The sequence below is a fragment of the Corvus hawaiiensis genome, chromosome 3, assembly GCF_020740725.1.
Source record: "Corvus hawaiiensis isolate bCorHaw1 chromosome 3, bCorHaw1.pri.cur, whole genome shotgun sequence".
NCBI classification, from domain to species: Eukaryota; Metazoa; Chordata; class Aves; order Passeriformes; family Corvidae; genus Corvus; species Corvus hawaiiensis.
In genome coordinates this window covers 87,909,083-87,937,079 of record NC_063215.1, presented here as the reverse complement: position 1 = coordinate 87,937,079, position 27,997 = coordinate 87,909,083, and the positions used below count along the sequence as shown (strand labels likewise).

Here is a 27,997-nt window from a genome sequence, read left to right as displayed (position 1 = left end):
TGCTGTGCTAAATACATGATCTTTACAGTCCACCACACTTGTGCAAACTGGATATAATCAGTGTTCCAATCTAAAGTTGTCATCACCAAGTTATTCAGGTGTTCAAATTTTAGATAGCTGTAAGTAAATCATTCTCCCTCTTCTTACAAAAAGGAGTGGAAGGAGAACCATGTACCCCAAATTATTATTCATCACAATGATATTCCTCTTCAAAAGGGAAAAAAAATGGTTTTGAGGAAACATAGATCTGGATTAATATTTATTACATTTACCTCCTGATTCCCCAAGGGACATAGTGCTGGTCACTACAAATGACATGGGGGAGAGTGGGACACTTAGGTTTACTGCTACCTGCAAGAGCTGAAAATAAATTCAAACAGATAGTATACAAAGTGCCAGCTTTCACAGATGAGGAGGAATAAACTGACAGCAAGATGGCTGAATGGGATGGCAAATATTTTCAACCACTGTTGTCTAGAAGGCAACTTATGTAAAAGCAACACTGGCACTGATATTGTCTGAGGTCAGCATCACCTGTAAGTTTTTTGTTGGACATTCCAATAAAAGTGAGCTCAGTACAATTTCCAGAAAGCCCTGCACTTTTACTTCACAAGAATTGAGTTGATTTCCAAAATTTGAGATTATTTTCCTCTTTATGTTTGTTTTTTTTTTGTATTATATCTCTACTTTAGCCACTGTCTTGCAGAGCTAGATATAAAGAAAGACTGAGCAGTGCCTTTACAGTTCCCAGCTGTCCTTCCCCCACCAGCTACAATCAGTCTGCAATGATGGACCATAGAGGCAAAGGAATAAATTTCTACTCTGCATAGTTTCTTCTGTTCCTACAGCTTAGTTCACAGTTTTATTACTTTCACAGAAAGAATTCTTGTTTCTTGGTTCTGCCAGATTCCCCACTTGTGGTGGATAGTTTTTAACATAACAGTGTTTTGGTCTGGCTGGTCAAAGTCAAGCTGCAAAGTGTAAAGTTTGCTGCAAGCTCCACATTTTTGGACGCTTCAATACACTGAATGATGCTGCTAGCTGCTTGAGCTGCAGGAAACACAGCCCCCAAAGGATTCAGTTTCACCCCAAAGGGTTCAGTTTCACCCCTAAAGGATATCTTCAGATACTTGCAAACTAGGACTAGGATTAAAAAAGGATAAAAAAAGGCTTTCCTTGTACACCACATCTTCGATGCTTACAGGAAAGGTATAGAAAAACCATTGCCAGCTCATCCTTCTTTCAAAATGGCTTCCCATATTCAAGTTACAGCTGATGCTTTTCTTGACAGTAAGCTGCAAGACCATTCTGAGGCAGAGGTGCAGGGGGGCAAGAGGCAAAGAGATGTAACACTCTTAATTTTAAGTGCTACAGTGTCAGAGAAACTTCCTCTAAATGGTAAGAAAGACCACGACCACATTTGTTTCTTCAGGACTTAAAAAAATCCCCAGTCTCTCTGTTAGAAGAATAACTGGGGATGCATGAGGAATGTCTTTGGATGAACCCTTACCTCCTCAAAATTAAACTCAAGCTATTGCTGAGTGTAGTAGAAAAATCCAATTTCAGTCTCTAAACACAAGCAATAGTAATTGCAAACAGGAACACACTCCTTCTGCTAAATCATTTTGGGGATTGGGTGAGGCTTTTTTTTTTACTTAAGAAATAAAAGAGAGAGACTATCCATTTATCGTTCATTTTTTTAACCCAATGGAAAAGTATTTTGACAAGAGCAGCATTTATGCAAAGTACTTTTCATGAATGTAAGAGACTGGTAAGCACCCACAAATCATTCCACCAGATTCATCAAAAGCTACGACATTTTACCCTGCAATGACTTACCTCAGTTATTCAGTAACTTTTAAATCAACACAGAAACAGAGAGAGAGAGAGAGAACATCCAACTAGGGTAAGCTCAGCATCTATCTCCCTCATGAGCTTATTAAGCAGAGTCAATTGGTCCAGTAATGGCAAGTTAACACAGGACAAGTGTAGTCAGGCTTGTGAGTCACCACTACTTTTTGCTAAGCAGCTCAAGTTATCCCCACCTGTCTCCCAGGTATAAAAGAATGCCATATTAATTCAGGAAGGATTCTTTATTTCAGCTAATTACTAGAGAACAAGCTGACTTTAATTTTTTTCCTTCTCCTCCACAGGCAGTACCCATTAACCTCCACATCATAGCTCATGTACATGGCTTACTTCCTGCATCTGCACTGCTCATTCCTATCCTACTCCTGTACTAAAGAATGGCAACATATTCTTACAACTACAGCTGTAATCTCTTCACCTACCAAGTTTTACTGTAATTATGATTATCTCTATTGAAATAGGCTCAAGAGCTTCCAACTGAGGCTGAAAGGCCCTCACTTCCGGAGCCATACATCATACGTGTCACACCTGCGTATCGAAGACACGCATCACGTCTGAATAGACAAGCAGTGCAAATGGGGCAGTGCACATAGAGGCACAGACCTCCCAATGCCAAATATAGGTTAATACCAAACCAAGATCTCCTGCATCCCTGTCCCAGGTCTGAGTCACATCAGTGAATCCCACAGTGCACTTGGTTCTAACACAAGCACTGGCAGCTAGTGGCCATCAGCACAGACTGTTTCCCCATTCACTTTAACAGTAATTGCAGCCTAAAATCCATTAGCTGAGAAGGAGGTAGGAGATAATGACTGTTAGGCATTGGGATCTAGTGCCTGTTGGTTTACCACCACTCTAATCATTTCACCTATGAAAGAATAGTAAATGGGTGAGGTTATCCCAAAGTTAAGGAGCCACAGCCTCACACACAGCAACAGATTCTGTAATATGTTTTTGTAAAGGTGCTCAGTTCACTGGGAAGAGGAACGCTATAGAAACAGCCAGTAGTATCCACAATAAAAGCCTGTCACTGACCTACTTCAAGGTCTCTGAGAATGAATTTCCCTTCTATTGTCTGAATGGGAGTTATTTGAGCCAACAGTTGCTAAGTGATGATGATTCACAAGTTGATTGCTAAGTGGCAAGTGAAGTGCCTCATCATTTACATACATCATTTAATTCATTGTCTCCATTATTTAACCCGCAATTGTTTTATTACTAAATTAAGGATTTAAAATCAGGACAGAGGCTCCTGGAATTCTGTGGCTTCAGCTTCTAGGACAGAAAAAATCATTACCACCTCAGAAATGCCATCGAGTTAAGGTATGAGCAGATTATCATCTTTCATTTAGCCCAGCAAAGCTCCATTTTCAGGCAAAGTAGACAGGATTTTAAGTTGGCATTAATGATAAGCAATAGGTCTTGAAATATAAATAAACAAACAAACAAACAAATAAATAAATAAATATATCTAGTGATAATCTATTTGAGGAATTTCCCTTCCTAAAACAAAATGATAAATATTGCCTTTTTACTACTTAGCAAGTTTGCAATATATGCACTGTAAAAATCACTCATGGCAGAGATTCCTCATTCTGGGTATTTCTGTTAAAGTATCCTCCTTTTACCTGGAATCTTGTCCTTTCTGCAGCATAGACTTGGTAGTGAAGCATGGCCTGCAAGACTTTTTTGTGACCATCTGGTACCAAGCAGACAGCCCCTAGGATCTCCAGCACGGCAATCTTGGTCTTAATGTTCTCAGTCCGTAAGCTCTGGGATATGATGTTGATACTTTCTGGATGGGCCAGGACATGAGCCCGTCCTTGGGAGTTGTTCATCAGTGCCTTGATACACCCTATAACGGATGTGTGGATGCGGCTCTCTGAGGTCTCATAGTCCATGCTCTTCAAGAAGTTCAGCAAACAGCTCAGGCCATCCAGCTCAATAAATCTGGTTACAAACCTGAAAAGAGAAAAACCAGAAAAACAGGTAGGAAGAACAAGGAAAGCAGACCAAAGGCAATTTATTCAAAAGATATCATATTATTCAACCCTAGATCTTTAAAAGCTGGCTAGTTCTTAGCCTAAATTCACAGAACAATTCCCAGGTTTTCAAGAAAAACAAAGCAAACAAACAAAGAGGGAAAACATTCCAGCTAATAATGGTGTGTTACATAGTTTCAGGGTAATTATATGCTATCACCTTACACTCCTGTTTGGTCTCTGTGTTCTTTGTTGCAGTTACCACCAAACACTGCTGTGGTTCACCTCACCAGCTGCTGCATTTTCAAGGCTGAAGGGATCCTTTCTAATTGTTCCATCTTACACATGTGCTAACACACCCAACACACAGACTTCTCACCACACTTTCAGTTATGAGTTCAGACTATCTTGAAAACCATTTTTAGGCTTAGCTCTAACTTTCAGCCAATACTGCTTGTAGGTTCCACCTCCAGGATTTGGGCACACTGACAAACACATTCCCACTCTCTCCATTAGCCACACTGCCTTTAAACTCCAATCCCATGACTTATGTATAGGAATATGTTATATTTAAAAGGGACATGTTCTTCTGTAAATGGTAAAGCCCCTCTGTTTTTGTTGAAAAGCAGGGTTAAAAAATCCAGATGCGTCAATTTAGACCATGCAAACAGCCCTCTAGACAAATCAGTAGAAAAGGATGGAATTAGGCAAGTCAGTTCAAATTCAGTTCATTCTAGCAATGTTTCATTTGAAGTTCCCAGGATTAAAAATGGGGATTCAAGGACATGAAAAGGGCTGCAAATTATTTCTCTACATTGCATTGTTTACTTCGTGCCTCCTCTAGCATGTTGCTCAGGTAGGTACACTTTTTTTGGAATGTCTGAATGCAAAACCATGTGCATCGCACTTGAATCTTCAGCCTGTAAAAATGTACACCAGCAATGATTTGTCCACGGCCACACTTTGAACAGCATAACACAGAAAGACACTTCAAGCAATTGAAAATGTTGCTAAGAATTGCCACCCGTGCAACAAATTAAAAATACCAAAATTCTGTGTCATTGTGCTTTTACTGAGCCCCTCCTCTTCCCTAATGTACCATATTTCTTTTTCTGTCCACGAGATGCTGCTACTTACAATCAGTAATAATGGAAGCACGATACTGAAAGACCAAATTTCACTGGTCTCTATTCATGTCCCTGTACCAGCAAGTCAAATCCAAGCCATATTTATATTTTTCTGGATAATATGGATTTGACATATGTATGGTCTTTTGGTGGTTACATTCCACACCACACAGGAATTTTCAGAGTCTACCTGAAAGTTACACTCACTATGCTGATAGATTTGCCAACTTACAGCTTATGTGGGCCAGCAATTTGACCAAAAATATGGAAGAGCCTGGTGCATTCAAAGTTTCAGTCTGAGGTTTGGGTTTTGTCCAAAATTGAATTTCAAAGTGACTATCGGAGTAAGGGCACACAGAGGAACACGTGCACACCAAAAATGAAAACATGGTTTAACTGAACCCTGCTAAGACAATCTGCCAAGTTTCACACAGGTCTGATTGCACATTCTTTGGATGCATCATTTTTTCTACCCTAACAAATCACAGGAGCATAAGCCCCTCTTTCTCCTGGCCCAAGAGCATCACTGGCATTGTGCACCAGGAATTTGGTAAGTCACCCTAAGCAGTTTGTTATTCCAACTGATTACAGAAAGATTCAGACTTAATTAAGTCTCTGCGATGCATTTAGCTGCTAGCTTGACAAAGAAGACTTAAACAAATGCATTCATAGCTAAAAGAGTTGCTGCAAAGGATTTGTTTGGAAACAAAGTAAGCACAAACTCAGCGTGTAACTAAACAATTATGCCAATGAATTCCGGTCAATTCCCCAGGCCTAAAGGGGGGAGTTGCTGCTGTCTCCACTATAGAGGGGCTACTTTAAATTCTCCTTCTCCTCCTTACCTTCAAAGTTCCATTCTCTACTTTATCTATTCCCTCTGTCTTTTGGGGGCTGGGGGAAAGAGACAATTTTTTTTTCCCACTCCTTTAACTTCGAGGGCTGAGGGAAGACTTAAGATGAGTATGTTTCTGAAGTTATAGAGCAATACTGATGGAAACATCCTAAGAAGCAGGAGAGCAAAGGTCCCCTAAATGCACTTTTGGATAAAACACATGACAAAACGAACAAGGCACTGCAACCTTCATGTATTTTAGCCTGCTCTGATGACCATGTGAAAAAAAATGGTAAACGCACAAAAGTCACATTGTCCCAATTAAATACAAACTCTCACTAAATTCACTGGCAGAGCAATTTTTCTAGGACTGTTAGGATGAGGTCATTCCAAAAAAGGGGCATGCGCTGGAAAGTGGTGTGTGTCACAAAACTTGATTAATGACATAATTTAAAACAATGTTGGGACTTTCCTGTACTATTCCTAGCCCAGAGAGCAAACAGTGAGCTGTGTTACTCAATAGCAAGCAAAGCCAAGTACCTTTCTATTTCAGCTGCAATCAGAAGCAGGAATCAAATTATGATTTTCATCTTCCTTTTTCTAAACACTTAGTTCCTTATTCTCTAGAAAAGCCAGAAACCATGCTGGGGGAGGTAAAGAAAAGGCAAAAGCAGTTTCTGGCCCAACAGATACTCTCAGTATGAGGATTTGCTTGGTGTGGGGAGGTGTGTGAGTAAATGTCTGTAGGGGCTACAAAAAGAAGTGGAAGTTTACCTGACAGCCCGAGAGCCACAATCCTCACACTGTTTGGTGTTTGTGCATCTGTCTGTCTCTAAGCAGATGCCTGTGTGTGTATGTGCAAAAGCAAAGTCAACCTAAACCAGTAAAGAACCTTCTCACACACAGCATACAACACATGTGCAACTACCTCCCGTCCTACACAGCCTCTATGCTGCTAAGTAAGGTCTTGTTCTAGACTGGGAGGTGTAAAGTTAAACATATTTGCCAATGCATTCTGGCTAGCACATTCAAATACTCAAATGTAAATAAAGCAGAGTGTGTTTTAATAGGTGCTAAACAAGCAAATTAAAGCCTAACCTCACCTCAGACTCTCACTTGACCAGTTTAGCACATTTTAAAAGGCAGGGCACCTCTTTGCCTTTCAAGTTTTAGAGAGAGCTGATCAGAATGAGTTAGCTAGCTCTAATAATAAACCTTTCATCCAAATACAGATGTGGTGGCCTAAGAGGTACTGACCCACTGATGGATTCCAAGTGTTGGGGGTACAGCCTCCCTGTAAGACTTGATCCAACTCAGGAAAGACAGAAAGATCATATGCTGTGAGTGTGCAGAGAGCAGGATGTTCCCACCCTGTTAACAGGCAAGGCTACACTTCCCTGCAGCATTAGTTTTTGAACCAGGGGGCACACATAATCCTGATAACTACGGAACAGATGAAAAGTTTGGCATAACGGATTTTGCTTGCTGGTTGCATAAATGATCCTCTTCAGTATGCACCTGGATGCAACATTGTTAAATCAAACAAAAACCAGCAGGAGGTAAACCTGAATAAAACAAAAGGAGGAACACACACAATAAAGGGTGTTAGTGATGATTTGGACTACAGGAGGTATTTTTCAAGGGCTCCAAAAAGCAATTTTTTTCCCAGTCCCTTCTAAGTTTTTGCTTTTGCTGCACTTCTGAACCTCCATTTTTGGGGCACTAAAATACCAAATGAAAAGCTCTTCTCTCACTGCTTCTGTCCAACAGTTTGTCATCTCACTTGTTTATAGTTCTAAGTTTTTACAAACCTGAGAGAAAATGTGTTTCTTTACAAGATGCAGATGTGGCGTTTTTGTTCTCTGTGGCTGCGATTGTTCCTCTGTGCTAGGACATAACCTGGCTTTACTATTTCAGGGCAGCTCCTAAATACCAAACAAAGTGCACTTGCTCAAAGGGGACCATGAACTTCCCCAGGGATGCTCCTATCCCGTTTTCTACAAAGAGGAGATAAACTCAAGTTTGGGTAGGGCTGCTTTACTTTTTATAGTTAGAACTGGTGGGTTGGAATGGAGACAGAGATTAGTAATTACTCTGCATTATCTACTAGAAGAGACAGAGTTTACAGTAAAATAAAACAGAGAGCCAAATGCATGTATTTTTCTTCTTTTGCTTCCTCTGGATCAGAGAATTCAAGCAGAGGAGCCTACCAGAAAGCTGTCAGAGCCCCCATGTACCCTACTATCACAAAGGGATTCCAGACAGTTCATCCTCTGTGAATTTAGGTCTCTATTTTCTTCAGAGGCCTGATGAACAGAAGTGGCAAAGAAAATAGGATTTGATATCCAAATTAAACTAGAAAGACTAGTATTTTGAAGGCTTAGGTATCATACTGCTTATGAGAGGGATTTGATGGAGCTGAGGGCCTCTCTCCTGCAACCTTTCCATCAAGAAGAAATTGGCTTGTTGATCAGGCACTGGCATGCAGCCCATTTGGCAGCTAACAAATTGAGAGGCTGGAAATTAGTTGAGACACAGGACTCAACCCAAAATTTGGCTTGGCTTAACTGTTTTTTTAAAAAGCCCCACAACCATCGCCAGCGATTTAGAAGAGAAGACTTTATAGGGTAGCCCATAGATGCTTGTGCTTGTCAGGGTTATTACAAACAGATGAAGCAACAGGCTGTTGTCAAGGGGATCCAGCAGATGCAATACAGGTTGGAGAAGAAAAACCTTGCAAGGCTTTGAGCAAAAGAATTTGCACCAATGCTCACTGCGCTTTCCTCTTCTCTATTGCCTTGTCCTCAACAAGGAATTTGAGCTGTCTATTCAAAAGGACAGAGCAGAACAACCAGTAGTGGCCACCTAAGTGTTTCAGCTAGACAAAGCAAAGAGGCCTTGCTGCTGTGGCTACACTCAGTGAAAGCTGTTACCTTCACAGAGTAAGTATCAAACCAGCTCCACATTAATGTAATAGCTTGGCTATACCAAGTCTCAACAGCACAGGACTTCGGTTTAAAAGCCTGATGAGAGTTGGGAGCTTGACAGTTGCCTTAGCTTCCATTTTAACATAGAGTGCAGCTGCACTTTACTGTGCTCTCTGCTACAGGACAGTGACAGACAGGATCAGTCACTTGCCCCTTGGGTTAGGTCTCAGTATAGGCTACAACTTCTCTGTTTCCACATTAAAAGCACTCACTCTACCCCCACATAAAATTATCAAAGCCTGATAAATTTATGCCTGAGGACCACCAGAATATGATTTTGTGCTCTCTTAAAGCCCATCAAACAGGAAATAAACAGGAGGTAAAAACAGAGAAGCTGCATGCAATCAATTTTTTAAAGATTATGAAAGGGAGAAGCACAATCAGCCCTTAGCTCTGCAAGAAGCCCCACAAATACCTTCACTTCAAGTCAAAGTAACTGCAATGCAAATTCTTTGAGAGGATTTTCTGGATTGTTTTTATTTATTTATTTCATTTGTTGGGTTTGGTTAGGATCCACCCCCCCCCGCCCCCAAAAAAAGAACCATATTTGGTTAGGCATTACTGAAGCTCTCTGAAACTATGACTTTAGCATAGAGTGGGTGCAAAAGTATTTGGCCAATATAAAAGACATCCAGAATTTTTTTTATTGTTTCCTGAAATCATATCAACTAAAGTTTTTGTTTCTCCACACTGCTCTTCTAAGTGTTAAATTGAAAAGGTTTCTATGCTAGTTAGTTTGCTATTGTTCAGAGCTTTTTTCCCAGAAAAAGAAAGATGACCTTACCTTCAAAGACAGTACACAATAAAGTCTCTTTACATTTTTCTATGCCACAGTTACAACACAGAATGGGAAGAATGCCAAATCAGGTGATGTCAGATGGATTAGCTGCTTTGTACTAAACAGTTCACATTACTAAAGATAAGGGGAAGCTTAAATTCAAAGTTCAGAGTAGACGCTGAGACTTTGCCCAAAGTGAATCAAATTACATGGGATGTTCAGGGGGTTGTGAAGACTAAAATCTGATCTTCATAGTCATTACCTGTGTTTGCAAATATCTGCCACAGATTTTTCACAGTAGACTTTGTCTTTTATTTTCATGAAACTACATGTTTCAGCATTAGTGTGCCCTCCCAACTGGGCAGGCTCAGACCAGGGACTATAGGGCTCTCTGAGGATTGTCTGAAACCTCAGAGAGGCTTGTGTGAGGTGAGACAATGAGGTTGGTGTCCTTGCCACTCTTAGCAGTGTCACATCTGACCATAGGGAGGCAGTGAATTGTGATGAAAGGTGAACAACATTACCTCATGGGCTGAGTCCGCAGAGCTGTCTTCAAGTCTTCAACTATTTTATTTTTCATTTCTGTTTCTTCTTCATCGAAAGCATACAGAGTCTGCATCTGGTCAGAAAAGAAGGTGGCAATTAGGAAAGCCTGAGCTGCGTGGAAGCTAAGAGACAGGCCAGGAATTATGAAAAACAACTATCCCATCAACACATGCAGGGGTGCCTGCTGACCTCTCACTAGGAAAGCAGTGCCTCAGCTACAAAACTGAATCCAGATGAGGCTGTTCATGTGGACTGGCAGCAGCATATCACTTTGCCACATTGGCTAAACTCGGGTTCTCAGATTACCCCCCAAAAATCACAGTTGCCAGTATGCCCGCAGAAAACTGTACCTAATTTGGAACAGCGATTGGCTGTGGTGATCTATGGATATGTGAGGCAAAGTTTGTAGGGAGAGGCAATATCTTTTATTAGAGTGACATGACTGGAGGGATTTGGGGTGGAGGGGGAAAAGAAAACCAAACCAGATTTATGTGTCAGGTTTCAAAGCATAAAATCTTCTTCAAGTGACTAGAAAGCCTGCAAGTATCCTGAATTAGATTTTCTGTACGTACAAGTTTGACTTTTCTTCCCCATGCAAAGTATATCACCTGTTTTAGGATACTGGCGTTCCCTACACACTTCACCCTTGCTAATTAGGAACATTTACTGCAAAAAGCTGGAGTATCATAAAATCCCTATCCCTTTTTTTTTCAAGTAAACTGAAGCACATGAAGCCTAGATTTCCAACCCCCCCCTCCCCATATGCAGCTTGCAATTACTAGAGCTTGCAGTCAACTGGAACTGAAGCTGCTGTGGGTCACTGTAAATCAGGGTGAGAGACAATGAGTAGAATACACACAAAAAATTATGCTTCTCAAAGTCAGACAAAGCCACCAAAAAAGTGGTGCATCAGAAAATTAGGGTTCCAGATCTCCACTCAGCACCACTGCAACCTTGTCATGTGAAGCAAGATTCTTCAGTGCCCTTTGCATATATCATTCAGGCTCACAAGTCCCATGTGTGTCTTTTGAAAAAGTCAAGATTTAATGCTGGAAATTCTTAGCCTATAGCTATGTCTTCTTAGTCGCTTAAACTGTAAAATGAGAGGATAAATTACTCTCTTTTTGGCAGGACTTCTTGTGGATATCACTCAGTGGTATCAGGAAAGCAGCTCTGAACCCCTTCTCAACTGAATAAACCAATTAAACTAGTATCATCTATCAGGGATCTGATATTGTACCTCTCTGTGGTGGAATCTGAGTAGCTACAATTATGGCTCATTACAGCAAAATATTTCAGTCTTTATTTTACTGTTTAGCAAGCACCAAAGTAAACCTTTCTCTCACTGGAACCTCCTTTAACCTTCTCCATCCTCTCCACCAGCCCAACACCTCACTTCCCTTGGAAGGGCTCCCACTGCTTACTCTTGCAAGTCACGTGATGCCAACACATGTCAGATCCTGAGGGTGGTCATTTGGCTGCACGCCGTTGCTGTCTTATGCCGAACAGCTGGCACAGGGAGATGTGTTTAACTCTAGGGGTCCTCTCTCTGATCCACGCTAAAATCAAATTCACTCAGTAACAGAGCAAGCTATTTCCTGCCCTAATGGAATGACAGAGCGCTACTGATGGAAAATGAGCTGATGATGTTTTATCTTTTGCCAGCATCCCCCAACAGCCAGAAACGTAAATTGAAATGCTTAAGCCAAGCCATATATGATCCCCCTCTTCGAAAAATAAACAGAAATCCTGAGCAGGCATTATGGATGGTAAAGTCCTCGGGTGTGATTTGGGGCTTGATTTGTATTTTCTTGGGTGACAGCCCATCTGGTCATCTTTCCTTTGGCCCGTAAATGCTCCTTTGAAAAGCTCCCATTCCTCCAATGGCTTAATTTCTCCTCTGAGCCGTTGTGGGGGGAAAGCAAATGGATGGTAGGAAGGTGCTCAACAGTATTTCGTTCAGAGTGAAAAAGGCCCATTTCCAAATGAAACACATACAAATAATACTGCCTTTACAACAGAGGGTGATTATGGAAAACCCCTTTTCTAAAGCTGCAGGCAGCCAAGAGCCCTTCATTTCTCACTCCTGTGTATGGCCAGGAATTCAAATCCTCATGCCCTCGCTAAAGAACAGACTGGGTTTGCATTGTGAAATGTCTTTCTCGGCAAGAGTTATAAAAAACATAACTGTCCCTGGGAGACAGAGGGGAGGGAACTGTCATTATCTGAGGCTGGATTTCATTCATGTGGCTGACTGATGAATTGCTTCCCTGAAGTACAGACTGCACTTGAGGACTAATGTTTGCTGGGCTCAGGAGGCAGACAGTTACCATCAGTTAACCAAAATACTAGGAAGGGGAAGCGAAATAGTGCCAGGTCCTTTTGTGGTCCCTAAAAGGTGGTGTATATATAGGGCTCTTTTTATAAGCACATTTTGTATATTTGAAGTTTTCCAGATCAAGAGTATCACCTGGGAAAGTACAGCATCCAGTTACTTGATTCGCCAGTTAAAAAAATTCAAGAATTTGTAAAAACAATCATTCCTGTGGAATTTTATATGTAAAACTTCAAGTAGTGTAAGAAATTATTTTGAAATTTTGGCTCCACTTAAAATGAAATATTTTAGTTTTTTAAAAGCAGAGATTTATTCCCACACCTTATCCTAATGGCTAATCATTCCCCAAAACTGGTGGGAAGGAAAATATAAGGACCATGAAGACAGCATGTAGGGAAAAGAGAGAGAGAAAAAAAGAGAAAAAGGGCATAAACCAGCATCAACAATACACTATATGACAGACCTAATTTTACTTAATAGCCTCACACATGTGAAATGAAAAAGGTAAGAAACAAAAAGAATGAACAGTGAAAAAGCAACTTGGATGTTCTGACGTCTCATAGTAGTCAGCTGAAATTCAAGGCACACCACATCTCTAACTACATTAAGGCTGAACTAACAGAATAAATTATTGTTAGAATAAATTACCAATCATAAACTATGAATAGAAATAATTAAAAAAAAAAAAACCTGAAACTTTTATGCAAGTAAGTTTAAAGTAACCTAGATGTCATCAAACTTGGAGGAAAGAGTTATCATCTACCTGCTGAGTTCTACTGAAAGATATATATTTATTTTTTTAACATCTTATGAAGCTGCTCTGCCTTGAACAAATGCTTTCTGAGTCAAGGAAAAGGGCCTGGTTACAGTTGTATTTATTAATCTTGACTCCTCTCACACCCTTGACTGAGCCACCTCTCCAGAAAAGCTGGATCTTCAACTACTGCTCACCTGAAAGTCTCTCTGAGGAAATGCATACACAATCAAGATCATAAAAGCAACACAATGCTGTCAGAACCTTTCCTCCCCAGGAAAATGCAAGCTGTGTTCATTTGTACTGCCAAGCAGTGTCATGGGGCAAGGAGGGCAGGGGGAGCACAGGGACATTTCTTTACATGTGATATTAACACGGCAGCTGCTCTATTTTTAAGAATAAAACCTTCTGTGTTTTGATGAATCAGCAGATGACAATGACACTGATAATGGAAACAGTCTCTATTGTGGGCATGCACCCTGTCCACATCCCCAGTATCATTTATAGATGTCGATATCAGAGGACTGGACAAATTTGGAGGCTTTGCTTTCTAAATTAAACATGATTATTAGCTGTCCCTTTGTCTCAAGGGCTGGTCCAGAAGAGAGTGTACCAATGTTCTACTCAGCGCCTTCCTCCCAGTCAGGCTACCTAGAGTCTGAGACAGTGCCTCCACGTGCTGTGACCTCCACACTAGTAAAGAGGTACAGCTTTAGACATTCGCTCTTGTGAGAATTTGGTTTAAAATCTATAAAAATTTGAGAAGTCACAGCAACAGAAACAATTGTGGGAAGAGAACTGTGCATAAAATGCACGGGTTTTTGAACTGGATCAGGAATCTGTGACCTAAAGTGCTTCCTAACATAGTGGTCTAAGGTTACAAGTAGGGAACGTCAAACATGTCAGGAATCACCACATTGCTCTCAAACATAATCTGTGAAGGGCAGATACAGTGGGTAACACTGCAGCAGGGCTTCTGAGAAAGTCATCCTTGAGCACAGGAGCCTTGGACTGCTGCAATCCACAGAAAGATACCTAATGATATCAGCATGAAAAAGGTGCCATTCCACTCAATCAGTGAGTAGGAGGAACATATCTGCCAAGCTAATATATATAAGAAAAGAACTTCATAATTAAACAACAGGACATAAAAAAGGATGTGAAGTACAAATGTGAAAAAATTCATAAGTAATGAATTCACAGGAGACGCAAAGATTAAATTTTATTAAAGGCAGGATTTAAGGCATTTTAAACTAACACTTCTGTGATTATTACTACCATTTCAACTCCAATACTTCTTGCTATATTTCAATTAAAATATTACAATACCTGATAGTGCTCAAGGGACACAAACTGAAATAGACCAGAGAGTGTCAGGAAGCAACATGAAACATGTTTTTCTTTCATGGTTTCAAAGTCAACTCCACTTGGATGCAGTTTAAAAAAAACCAAATTCAAAAACCCCACCACTAAATTTAGAACTGAAATTATATGGGACCCAAAAAGTAACTGTTTGGAAGTTAGAAATCTCAGAGGTCTAAATAACAATGAACAGAACATGTCTTTCAAAGTGTATTGGAGCTGGTTCTTAGCTGGATTACTCCCATTTTCCACTGATACGATTTCTGCAAAATCAAGTCAACTCAGTTTCACCTGCTGAAAAGTGAAGCAACCAAATGGTAAATCAGAAGCAGGGTTTTTAACCCCAGTGTGTCTTCTCAACACCTCAAGCACAAGATTGAATCATAAGTCTTGAAGCCAAATAAGAGGTTATCAATAATTCAGACATTGGCATTCAGGCATGCAAACAGCATTACCAGGGCTGGTGTTTATTGGTTCTCTTAAAACATGTTTAAAATTAGAAACATAGGCCAAAACATAGTCTCATTCCATGGAGCTTTTCCAGATTTACAACAGTGGTGTATACATACTCACTCCAAGTTTACATCAAGATCATTTAAACACTAACCCAAAAGTCACTGAAATCAATGGAAAAACTTCAGCAGATTCAAGAGGCCTTGGATCAAATCCTACCAGAAGTATTTGGCTCAGTAACACTGCAAGGTTTCATACTAATTTTTTTTTTCCTTAATGGTCCTTGTAGAGTAAATTTGTTCAGTCAGGAAATCAAAGCACAGTGTCATGCCAGTCACTAAAGCTCAATGTCTTTTCTAAAAATAAGTCCATATTCTTTCTATTCCCTTACTCTGCCCCATGAAAATATGGCATGAAGGAAGGTGATAGTTTTGTTTATTCATGGCTCTTAGTAGAAAGCAGCTTTTCTTTTATCCTCTTAAGTGAGTTATTATAGCTTGTAAATCTTAGGTTGTTTTACTCAGCGAGACGTATTCACCATGAGAAATACACCATTACTGCCACATTTAGCATCCATTAAGACATTATTTTTATGAAATTATTTTATAACTCATAACCACAATACAAAAGGTGCAGAGAAGCCTTTAGAATATAAAATAAAAGCATAAGTAAACAAGCAAGGTGTGCTACCTAAGACACTAGGGATAGAATTCTAACACCATTTTTGCACAACCGTCAACTAAAGCTGAGTAGACACTGCACATGAGTAATTGGAGGAAAAATTTGACTACAAATTCAGAAAAATAATCAAATTTCAAAATGTAAAATCTACCATATCAAAGGAGATCAGTGAACATGATATGCAGACATTCTGATTCTGCTGGTGACCAGCTCTACTGGATGTTCCAGAGGAAGAGACACATTATGCAGCTATTGAACAAGGACAATCAAAAAAAGTTTTCTTCAAATAACTTCTTGGCTTGTATCTTATGCCTAAGGTGTTACAGCCTTATACTCTTTTATTTATATGCTCTTATATAAGCAGATATTAACTTATATAAACAACCACTTCTTCTTTAACTCTTCTACTAAACTAAGAGCCCAAGTGCTCTTTTGTAGATTGGTTACAATTCAATTTGAAATCATACAACAAAATAAAACTTTACCTAGTTTTTAAATAGCTGCTTTTCTGAATCATCAAATGTTCTCTTGAATTTTCATTCCAGACTCTAATTTGATTGCCTTCAGTGCTCAGTATTGTAGAAATAAAAACTGGAAATGCTTATAGTGCTTTCTAATCTACTGTTCTGCTAGAGCAGAGCTCTTTTTTAATCCCCATACTCTTCTTTTGTAAGTCCTATTTTAAATCAGTTATGCCTTTGGGCTAAAATTCTTCTCCTTTGAGGACTTTGTCCTAAAGAAACACATCCCTATGCTAGGAAATCTTCTCTGTGTAGCAGGAGAGGTAACTTACTGCTGCCATGGAATTGATGCGGTCAATGTAGTAGTCGGGCCAGCTGGTAGCAAGCTTATTAGGATCTTCTTGTTCCTGAAACAGAAAGTTAGGCAAGGTTACACAAGATGACTTTACAGGATGAAAGGTACTCAAGAACCACCTGGGATTCTTCACTGCTCTGCTCTTTATTGCATTATCTCCCCCATATCCTTGTACAATGCACATAGACGTGTGGCATTTATTACAAACATTTCTGAAAGTGTAAAGTCAGCACCGTCACTATGGTGTGTCAGATAAAAAGAATCCCCTTCAGCTCAGATTATTAAACACAGAATAATAAAGCTTGATGGAGATACAGTTATCTTTGGCATCTAAGCAGCAAACCTCAGTCCCTTAAACATATTATGTTTGAAGTAGAAGGATAGCCCATTTACAGATAGCAGGTTTACATTTTGTATCTTTATACTGACAGATCTTATAAATGATTTGGTCTCTCTACTGTTATGGTGATGGTGGAATTCACCAACAAAGGGGTTTAACGTCTGCTATGGAGAAAAAAACAACAGGAACCTGAAAAGAAGCTAAAGACTGCATAATTTTGATGTGATAAACGAAAACGGGTCCAGACTGGACATTAGGAAGCATTTCTTTACCAAGAGGTTGGTCCGACACTGGAAAAGGCACCCTAGAGAGGTGGCTGATGCCCCAAGACCGTTGATTATTTGAGAGGCATTTGGACAATGCCCTTAACAACCTGCTTTAATTTGATCAGTCCTGAATTGGTCAGGCAGCTGTACTAGGTGAATGTTGTAGGTCCCTCCAACTGAGATATTCTAGTCTATCCTGTCCTAATCCTATCATATCCTGTAAATACAAGCAAAATCTCAGAACATCCAAAGGAGCACAACAGCATCCCCTCAATTACAGTAGGAGCAGTAGTAATTCTTATCTCCTCACCTCCCATGTAATCCACCTGAAATCATCTTCAGTAGGCTAATCTCAATCAACCTTCTAAAAGAAGGAACCAATTATTTTTTGTTCCTTGACTGCTCAAAGGAAATTAGATTTCCTTCTAATGAATCTGTTTATTTCTAGATAGGTGTAAGAGTCCCTGGTAACATAAGGATTGCCTTCCAGGATCCTCATCTCCCATTATAAACTAAAAATAACTAACATTAACACTCCTAGCATATGATAAGAGATTGAACCACTCATCCTAACAATGACCAAAGGAGACCGTGTGGATCTTGACAATGCTGTCTGTGGACAAAAGCTTACTCACACCAGAAAAGCTACCCTGGAAGATATATTTAAAAAAATTAAAAGAACAGGTCTATCAGAGTACCTCAGCTATTCCACCACTGTTTGGTTTAGAAATGAGAAATAGCTCTACGTGCCTCCTGTTGAGCCACATTCAGAAAACACCTTGTTACCTGACAATTTCCTGCCAGGGTACATACCAACACACGACAATTCTGCACAACTCAAGATCTTCCTATTTTGAATTAAAAACAAAGTCATGACTGAGAGTCGGATCCTTCCCTCTCTTTCTTCCACTGGATTTTCAACATGTAAACTAAAGAAGCATCTCCATTAATGATACTGAAAAAACAGCTTTGTCCTCATCTAGAGAAGGACTGCAGTGCAGACACGTCAGGTCAGTGTCAGGTTGCACAGTACAGGTCATAAGCCTTTATTAACCCCTTGCACCCCACCAAACAACTAAGAAGAGTAGAAGAATTAAAGCATCATAAAGAAGAGCACTGTATTAAAAGTATGAAAGGTTGGCAAAGTGGTAAGAGATACCAACTACATCCACAATTGCTATGCACACACCATGTACCACCACCTCATGATAATAGATGGTGCAATTAAGAACAAGGTGATGTTTCTCAAATTAATTGAGAAGTTCTGCTGATTTTTCTTACTTCCCTTTCCTGGCCACAATAAGCAGGGATCTGACAGACCCATATCTCTGTCAAATAGACCATTACAGAAGTATGCAACTCTCTACCAACAGCCAGTTAGAATGGCCACATCACAGTTTTTGGTAGACTGCCTTTTGCTGCCCTTTACTGTGCAGAATAATACCTAGTGGTAACCACAACCCTGACAACAGTTTCACACTTGGCAGACCTTAGCCTCCCATGCAAAAACCAATATACGACCTTGACGATGGAAAAAAAATTAAAAATACAACAGATAAGTACAGCATTATTTTTATATGATAATGTTATCATCCTCAAAGAGAACAACAGAAATAGGGAGCTAATCTAGAAGTATGAAGTAAGGTCATTCTGCAGGGAACCAGGCTGAGCCACCCATCTGAAGCACAATGAGTGCTCATGTGCCCTTCTGAATTTTTTTTCTGCAGAAAATTATAAAAGTCCTAGTGACAACTGTAATAGCTTGCAGAGTACAGCTGACAAGAACACTGTCAGAACAGGCAATACATGTATTATCTACATTTCTCCTGCCTCCATTCTGAATTCCAAGTAAAGAAACAAACACACATAAATTAAGGAATGCCTGAACTCATCACTTATATTCCAAAATAAGCTACAATATTTTTTGTCTTTAAGATTATTTAGGGTGAAAAATAAGTATAAATGCTTGAATGCTACCACTAACACTTCTAGATGTCTTTGTTAAACATGCAGGCCAAAAACCATCAGGATAGATAAACTAGAAAAAATCGTAATTCTGAACAATTTCCTACCTGAACCCAAACCGCTAGAAATCTCACTGTCAGAACCAATGACAAGAAGACAATGATATCCTAAAGTATACCTGTATATATGATTAGCTTGACAATGATGCAAGGTCCTTGGTATATCCCGCTTTAGACCATTCTCCACCCATTAAAATTAGCCTGAACTCTTAGTCTGTAAGTCTTACTGTTTGAATTAAAACTGGGAAAAAAATTTGTTCCAGTGGAACGCAGACTGTAAGATTTTTTCCTGAATTAAAGCCCAGACAGAAGATGTACATTGCTGAGGTTAAAAAAGTTTTAGCAGATACCCCACTAAGCAATCCTTGCTTGCTGAAGTTGTTTTGGTCTCGAAGCATATTCAGCAAAAGAGTCCATTCAATCTCAGTGGTCTTCCACACTCACTGCTCACGCCAGAATTTTATGGCTGTCAATGTGTGTTTTACTTCGCTAGAACAAATGAAAATGTAGTTAAAAACTGGCACTCTATTTCAATATGAAGTCCCAGAAAGCTATTTATACTCAGGATGAGCATATGGATTTTTATCCAGCCCCATGAAATCATTAGGTGGCACAGACTTATTTACAGCAATTACCTAAGTGATACTTTTAAAAGAGTCACGTTCACACCTGTAGCATCAGAGAAATTAGGGAAAAAAACTCCAAACATTTAACTGCCTAAATTATGTAGAGTTCTGCTCATGCTAAGAGATTGCTGTACCAGGCTTTCTCTCAAAAAGGCGAAGACAAGTTGAAAATAAAAGGCAATCAAATCTGTGGAGTAGGGTGCAACAACGGGGTGCTGGGGTTTTTTGTGTTTTGTTTTTAATATATTCACAGAAAACTGCAAGGCAACTTGATGATAATGGCAAAACCTTTCCCTTGCTCCAGGAGACATAGAGAAGGGAAAAAAATGCAGCTTTAATACATAAAGCCGCATAGGTATCAAAAGCTGGAAACAATAACCCATCTGTATAAGGAAAAACATTAGCTGAAGGAATCTATTAAAGCAAAGCCTTCTTTTAGCTCCTTGAATAGTGTAAATATTACATTAAAAAACAGGCGTCAGCTTGTGGACTTTATAAGGGGCCATATCATTCTTCACTGAAGTAACAACTATGTAACTGCTGTGAAAACAGGATCTTGATACTATACAAGCCTGCAATATAGCCAAGGTATTATATAGGCTTTGACACTAATTTGGACAGGCTCCATGACTTGGTGGAAAGTGGAACTTATGACTTCATCCCAAATAGGACTTAATGGAGTTCTGCAAATATTTGGACCATCTGAACCAATCAAAATGAAAGAAAATAAAGCAAAGAATTGTGCGCACAGCTCAGCTGATCCCGAAACCCTTTTTTGCAAATCCTGGGAGACCTGATCCATTGGGCAAGCTGTTCTCTAGAGACCAGAGACTTTACAGGATGCCATGTCAGTGAGACAAGCATTTGCAATACAAAGACTGCCATATTAGACTCATACTAGACTAGTGGTCATTATAGACCACTGCCCTTGTTGCAAAACTTTCTAAAAAGAAGTGCTAAACACTAGTGTTACAAAGATCATGCGGAAATGCAGATATTCACAGCTGAGCAGATCATGAAAATGAAAGACACTGTTTACATGGTGTTTCTTCCAAAATGATTTCAGCCTTGAAAGAAACAGCACAGGGAAAGCCCTTACATTAACTGCCTGCATTGAAGCTTTTCTGGGGCAAGCACTGCGTTTCAGTTTCCAGTGATGACACATTGGTATTTTACTCTGCACCAAGCCAATTCCAAAATATTGAACAGTTCTCCAGAGCATGTCCTGAAAATATGATCATGTCAAAGCATTAATAAATACATCCACAAAATTAGCAGCTTTAGAAGGCTTCTTTCCTACAGATGGAGACAGAGAGGTATATATTCTGACATGACAATTAAAACTCATTATCAGAGCTAGGAACAGACTGACACTCTTTGACACCAAATCCAGCACTCCCTTACTTCCACTATTATTTATGCCAGGTTGTTTTTATGCAATTTCAACAAATATTAACTCCCTGGGGTCAGGAGGCCATCCCTGGATGTCCAACCATTACATGGACTTTGCCACTACCTGCACACACACACCCCTGCGATAAATTGCTGATGACTCATGAAGTCCTTCTAACAGGCAAACTATAAAATAAAACTTCCTCCTTGAACAGATGCATCAAGAAATGAATCATCTGTTATAGATGTCACAGGACAAGCATGGGTACTCTTGGAATGACCTCTATTCATTGATATCACATGTCTTCCTCCTCAAACCTATGTCTTCAGTAGGGCAGACAGCTGATCTTAATGTTTTGCACAGTTGAGAACAGGATGGGAACAAGCCACACACCTGATTTAAAATCTTTCTTGGACAGGAAGCCATGATACTGTTCACTGAGCTTGTCTCAATGTGCAAACACAGATGAAGAATATAAAATGAGGCTACTGTAATATAAATTCCTGTCCAAGCTCGCTCGCTGCATCATGTCCAGACACTGCATGCTCAAGTTTCTATTTGGGTCACAAGGAAGTTCATTTCCTTGCAAAAGCCACATTAAGGTTTGTGTGGTTCCTCTTCTCAACAGCCTTCACACATCATTTGAGTACATCACAGAGCTGGAAGATGGGTTATTTTACCTGGTCTGAAAGGTCAGCATCATCACATATAGCTCAGAAAATATAAATCATGAAGTTCACGTCATTACAAGAAACTTATATAGTTTAAGAAAAAGTGTAATATATTATTTATAATATCTGATATTATAAATATATATATATACATATATATATATATATAATTAGCCCCTGTAGCTATTTTTTTCAAATTTTGCTTTGAAAAGCAATGGGAATTGGAATCCTGATTACAAATAGCTGGCCATTTCTTTGGGGGGGTGTTCAGATTTTTCTTTAATGACAGTTGACTGAAATTTTAACATGATTTACATCAATTAAGATCAAAGCTCTGCTGGATAAATATTCTCTATTTCTTGTTGAAGCCCTCCCACATTCTTCACAGTAACAGCTAGCTGGTAAAATGTTCATCTGAGACGTGCAGGATTCAGAATTGTGTCCATATTCTGTTTCAACATGAAGTGCATGACCCTTGACATGAATATTCTGGCCACTAAAAACAAGGTGGGGTTTTTGTTTGCTTGAAAGGTAGAAGATGGTTATTACTGGTTCTCCATTTCCCACGAGTGCAAATCTTTTCCCTTCAGAGACGTAAAGACTCAACTCGTCGCAGCATCTGCCATTAATGCTGAGTACAGTCCAATCTTGTAACACCTTGCACTGCACACTGACAAAGGCCCTTCAAGAAATTAACATATTGGGTTTTCCAGTGTCTCTATCAGTGAGATCAGCAGAAACAGGAAAAATGGGATGCAGACAATTACACAGTACCCAGTTACACAGGAAATCTGTAGTGCAGCCAAGAATCAATCCACATAAGTGGTACTGCACTCTCATTCAAATCACCGTTCTCCCTTTTTTCATGTCTGACCTACTGACTTTTCTTCACTTTAAGAAGTTCAACTTTCAAAGAAACATTTACTTGTTTATTAACACATTGCCCATTCTACTGGCTGTGTCTCAGTTCAGAGCAGCCAAAGTTTCACAAATAAAAAGTGCTTTCATTGTAAGACACAAAATGTGTTTGATCTGCTGTGGGACAAAATGCTAATTCAGATGTGGAGCTAAAATACATCTAAGCTTTTCAGACAGTTTATGCCTCCAAAAAGCCAGCCATGTCCCAAGAGATGCTAATTTTGAAACAGCACAGACCATAGGACTGAACCATTCACTAGACAGATGTGGTCACCGCTCCATTTCTCAGACTTCATGACTAGCATTTACACAAATAGTCTCAGAGTTTTGGGAAGGAAGCTATATCCAAGCCTTTTAAGCACAATTTACCCAGATTGAGAAAAACAAACATTACTTCTCTCCCTGGAATTAAGCTATTGATGTGCAGATAATAATCCTTCTGCCACAAAAGCAGTCTACTGTATAACTTATTAAAAGAGAATATTCATTAATCACCAGCTGGAGCATGCAACTGAGGAGTTCTAATTGCCTCTCACAAAAGTCAGGTATATCCATACAAACTTACAGTTCACTGCATTATGACACAGGGTTATTTTCCTTAACAGATCACAGGGTGGGTTTTTTCTTTTTTTTCTTTTTTAGCTTCATTTAGCCCAAGCTCTGCCCTGTTACCAGTAACTTGACAAACCTAATTATGATCTCTGATGCTGCTTACTAACTGGTCTTTCAGGGGAAGAATCAAAGGCTTCAGATTATTATTTATATTACAAAATACCTAATACTGTCAAACTGTGGAACTTCCTGTAAAAATTACAATAAAGTATAAAAGTGACAAAGGGATACATTTATGAACAATGCAGATTCCTGCTTAGAAAGCATTTCCTAATATTGAGAGAAGCTTCAGTGTGGCTGCAATTCACCAGCATGGATTATCAGTCATTTTTGAAAGATGGTTGGCTCTACCAGGGCTGAAAACTTTCCAGTCAAGTTAAATATATGATTTTTTTTTTAACTAATTATGCCATCTCTCACCTTTTTTTTGCTTCCCAAGCACTCAAAGATACAGAATGTCCAGCAGTTGTACCTTATACACACATGATGTGCCATTTCCAACCTCCTCTAAAACTCAAAGACACTTCAAATTAATTATTCCTAATTGGTATCAGTCTAAGGGTAATGAAGGCCATGCTTTTATTTCTTGTCCTCCAGAAAACACAGGAGATCCACTGCATATATGGACAGGGAGAGTTGCTCACAGAAAATAGACTAGAATGCCATAACTGGCAGGCAGAAAGGTGGTTGGTGCATTGTTTTGAGCCAAAGAATTAGTGCTGTCTGAAACCTCAGAAGCCTCAACCACTGATTTTAATGTATAACTGTGGTGTTTAAACCAAGCCTACATTTACAATAAACGTCTATGGCATAAGACTTACAATAGATTGCTGATGGAGAGAGTCCCATTTTAAGGAACTTTGTATTTTAGTAGGATTGCATAGTATACTTCCAGTTTTAAGAACCTGTCTTCTCTTCTCTTTACTCTTCTTTTGTCTTTTTACCATTCTCCTCGATACAGACAGATGTGAACTTGCTGCCACCACTGACTGCAGCAGCCTCTTCTTATCACTTACGGATCATACAAGCCCGCTTGCCCCTCTTCAAACATATTGAGCCCTGCTACAGGATGGGAATCCCACCATCACCATGCATTAATTTACGATTATAGTGTGTGAAGTGAGCAGGAAAATAATTGCCCCTATGTTTACAGAACTACTTAATTGTACAGCTGAGGTCACCTTGAATTATCCATCAATTTCTGCCCTCAGGACAAGGCTTTCTTGCCAAATTGAAGTGCACCAATATTAAACATTGTTCCTCTGTTGAATCTTTAGCCTCTGCCATGGCAGTTGGTGTCTTGTTGACTAAATTGTCCTGTCTCTGTTGCTGCATAAAGATCCTTCTGTGCTATTACCTGAAGTCCATAGTCATGTTTAATACCTTTTACATGCTCTACTTTCCACAAGTCCCAAACCAACCAACTGCTATTTTGCTGTTGATAAGTGTGTAATCTAAATAATGAGCTGCCAGATAAGGTGATCCATGAATTCCCTGCACTGTCAATGAAAAAGTACTCAGGAGCCTACCTTTCCTCAGCCCATCCACTTCTTTTGGAGGTGAAGGGAAACGTCCACTAGTGAGGATCCTACCAGTTAGAAGATTGATTCATGATCATTCTACCCAGAGGGTCTTCAGAAGAAGACAAAACGTTTCTCATGGACATGGCCTGCTCAGCGGGTGTGTGGCTGTGGACTTAGGCTGTACTCCTGAAGCACAGCTCTGTTCCCACAAGCCTGCAGCAAGCTTGAGGTCAGGGTCAAGGTTCTGCAGTAATGTCTGTGATCTGCAGCAGGTGAAGCCAGCAATCTGTCACTGTCCCAACAAACCCTAAGCAGCAGGAGCAGGACATATTCTATTGTTTCGTTAACAACCAAACTCTGCACGGTCCCTCCTACTCTTTACTCTGTGTTTGTACAGATACTGTGTGTACATTTCCCTTAACCCCATCCAGCTTACGGTCAACATTCCATGGATACGGAAAAGGACTTTTTCCTTACCCCACCAGCTTACCTTTTCTCCTTTCCAACAGCACTGTTTTCAGCTGTATTCTACCACACCAGAATGTTGTCACTTGGGACTGTCTCCTTCCTCACTTCCTTTCCTCCTCCTCCTGGCATTCTTTAGTCAATGTGAAAAGCCACAGAAGGGCCCAGACCGTGTAACTGAACCTCCAAGTTTATCTTTTTGTCCTACTGTTTATCTCCAACAAGCAATCACTTAAAATCTTCTGTAAATAAAACGAAGTCACCTACCATGCATGGCAAACATTCTGTATGTTGCCTGATGATGGACATGAAATGCCATTTACTGTGCTCAAACATACACAGAACTACCTAGGACACACCTACTTAGAGCCAGCAGAGATATTTAGGACAAGTCCTTCTGGAAGCACACAGAGATTTTTTTAATACCAAATTCTAAAAGGTTTCTCTTCACTGTTCATAACCCATCCGCTGTCTGTTTTTCCAGTGACACTACTGCTTGCTTTAGCTCACTTCTGCTCTGGGTCCTTTAATAAGCATGATGACAGTAAGATGGTCAGTGCAGCCAGTGTATGTTCCTTTTCTCCATCATTTAACCCTTCACTATTGAAAAAAAAGTTAGGAGTTATGAGGCAGGTGAACAAAGGAAATAAATACAGTCTGAGAGGCCCATGGCTTTTAAGCTGCTAGCCCAGTATTTGAGTGTATCACTCTATCTACCTCCGCCCTTTCCATAAACTCAGGTAAAACTGTTTCTCTCAGCCTTCATTTCTCTCACTTAGCACATCTGCAAAGTGTTTGGGATGCCAAGTGCCTTTCAACAGATGACTGAATTATCGCGGAAGATAATGTGATTTTCACCTCAATTAAGGTGCGTATCTGAAACTGTCACATCTGACTGCAATGAAACTAAACAACTCTCCAGAAAGTAGAAGGAAATTTCTTTCTTTCTCTTCATAGCTGTCACTATATTCTGACAACTCTTTACTGTGTCTGTTTCTAAACTTCTCACTGAAAAGATAGGAATTCAGCAACTCTTCCTGCTCAGTATTCACTGGCTTCTTTAAGCCTGGTGAACATTCTGTGAAATTCAGAGTAAGCCCTGGTCTCTGCCGAATTTGCTTCTCACACACCAGACAAACATGTTAGTTATTTACATATTCTTTGCCCCTGCTTATCCACCAAAGACTAATCTGAATGGTGAGGACTGCATTGTACAGAGTATATGTTGCAGTTGTTGTTGTTGTTGTTATTATTATTACTATACGCCATCAGCCGGACTGGCTCATATTCAAATTGTGAAGAACCAGAACTTTTGCAAGAGAGCAGACAAGGACAGAACATAATCCAATGGCATCAGCATTTACATGTACTTCCCATGCAGCAGAGTTGGATTGCTCACCATTATTTTTGTTCTTAAGTACAGCAAATTACACCATGCTAGTAGGACGACAGCTGGATAAATGTTTTCTTTTTTTTTCTTTTCTTTTTTTCACACTAGGGTCAAATCTGCTTCCACTGAGTCCTCCCAAACTCCCATAGAAGGCAAGCCAAATGCAAAACACAGCATTAGGCATGATGATATCAACAATTTTCTAACTCAGGACTGTTTGGGGCCTGATTTTTGATTAGTGTTGAGTTCTAACTTCAACTGAAGCACTAGTAGCTCACCTGAAAAATGCAGACCTGCAAGATGGACACACCAATTCTGCATATTCAGAATGTCTATAGCAAATACCATGGCAAGTTTATGGCATTTTATGTCTTCAGCACTCTGAGCTAATAAGGTAGGAAGGCATTTTTTAAGCAACAACTAAATTTTTTTTTGGAGAGAGAGAGGAGAGGGAGGAAGAAACTAAAAATATTCCATGCTGTTCCCATGGGGGGGTGGGGAAGAAAATACTTTTCAATTATACATAAATAAATATATAATTTCAAGACCCTGACCAAAGGTAACCTCTTAGGCTAGGATAAATAAATGAGTCTGCAACTGTTGGCATTGCAACATGGAAAACATAAACCAAATATAGCAGACAACTTGGAAACACTTATTATCTCCTTTTACGTCTGCTACAATGTGGTCTTTTAGGTGTCACAATTCCAAGCTGTAATAATGGTGTATCATTAGAATTGTGCATGCATTTTTGCCTTCTTGACACTAAACTTATACTTTAAATTGTTACAGGAGTGACTTCAAGAAAAAAAAAGTTAAGAAGAGTCTCTAACGTCATTAAGCCTACTATATTGTTCCGTCAAGTAATCACTTTGAGGTCTTTGCTATAGAAGCCAAAATAACATGGAAAAAACATGAGAAAGAAGAAACAATTACAAGAGCTTCATGATAAACCATAAAAAGCAGGCAATGACTCTTCTGAAGTATGCTGACCTGCTTAAAAAATAATAGGGCAACATCAACAAATTTATATTATAATCATGTAAGATAAAATTTCTAAATTCATTATATGGAACTATAAAAGAATGAGATGGTATCTTACATGAATCTCAAGTTTTATTTTTCCAGTGAGAACACATTCTCTGCATTAAATGATGTAGAAGGAGATTTTAGGCTTTACTTTACGCTGTATTAATGGTGCTGCCCAAATTTGGGAGCTACTGCTTCAGCCTATGACACACGTTAAC

General features: G+C 39.5%; 1 protein-coding gene across 7 annotated transcripts in view; it reads right to left on the bottom strand.

The window, feature by feature from the left end:
- DAAM2 (dishevelled associated activator of morphogenesis 2) overlaps positions 1-27,997 on the bottom strand; it is a 204,208-nt gene that overhangs the window by 62,134 nt on the left and 114,077 nt on the right. For all 7 annotated transcript variants that reach the window (XM_048296264.1, XM_048296265.1, XM_048296262.1 and 4 more), the window contains 3 exons: positions 16,500-16,574; positions 10,100-10,194; positions 3,498-3,831 (listed from right to left, as the gene is read on the bottom strand). In XM_048296264.1, the coding sequence (XP_048152221.1) occupies positions 3,498-3,831; positions 10,100-10,194; positions 16,500-16,574 (504 nt within the window). The remainder of the gene's footprint in view (positions 1-3,497; positions 3,832-10,099; positions 10,195-16,499; positions 16,575-27,997) is intronic.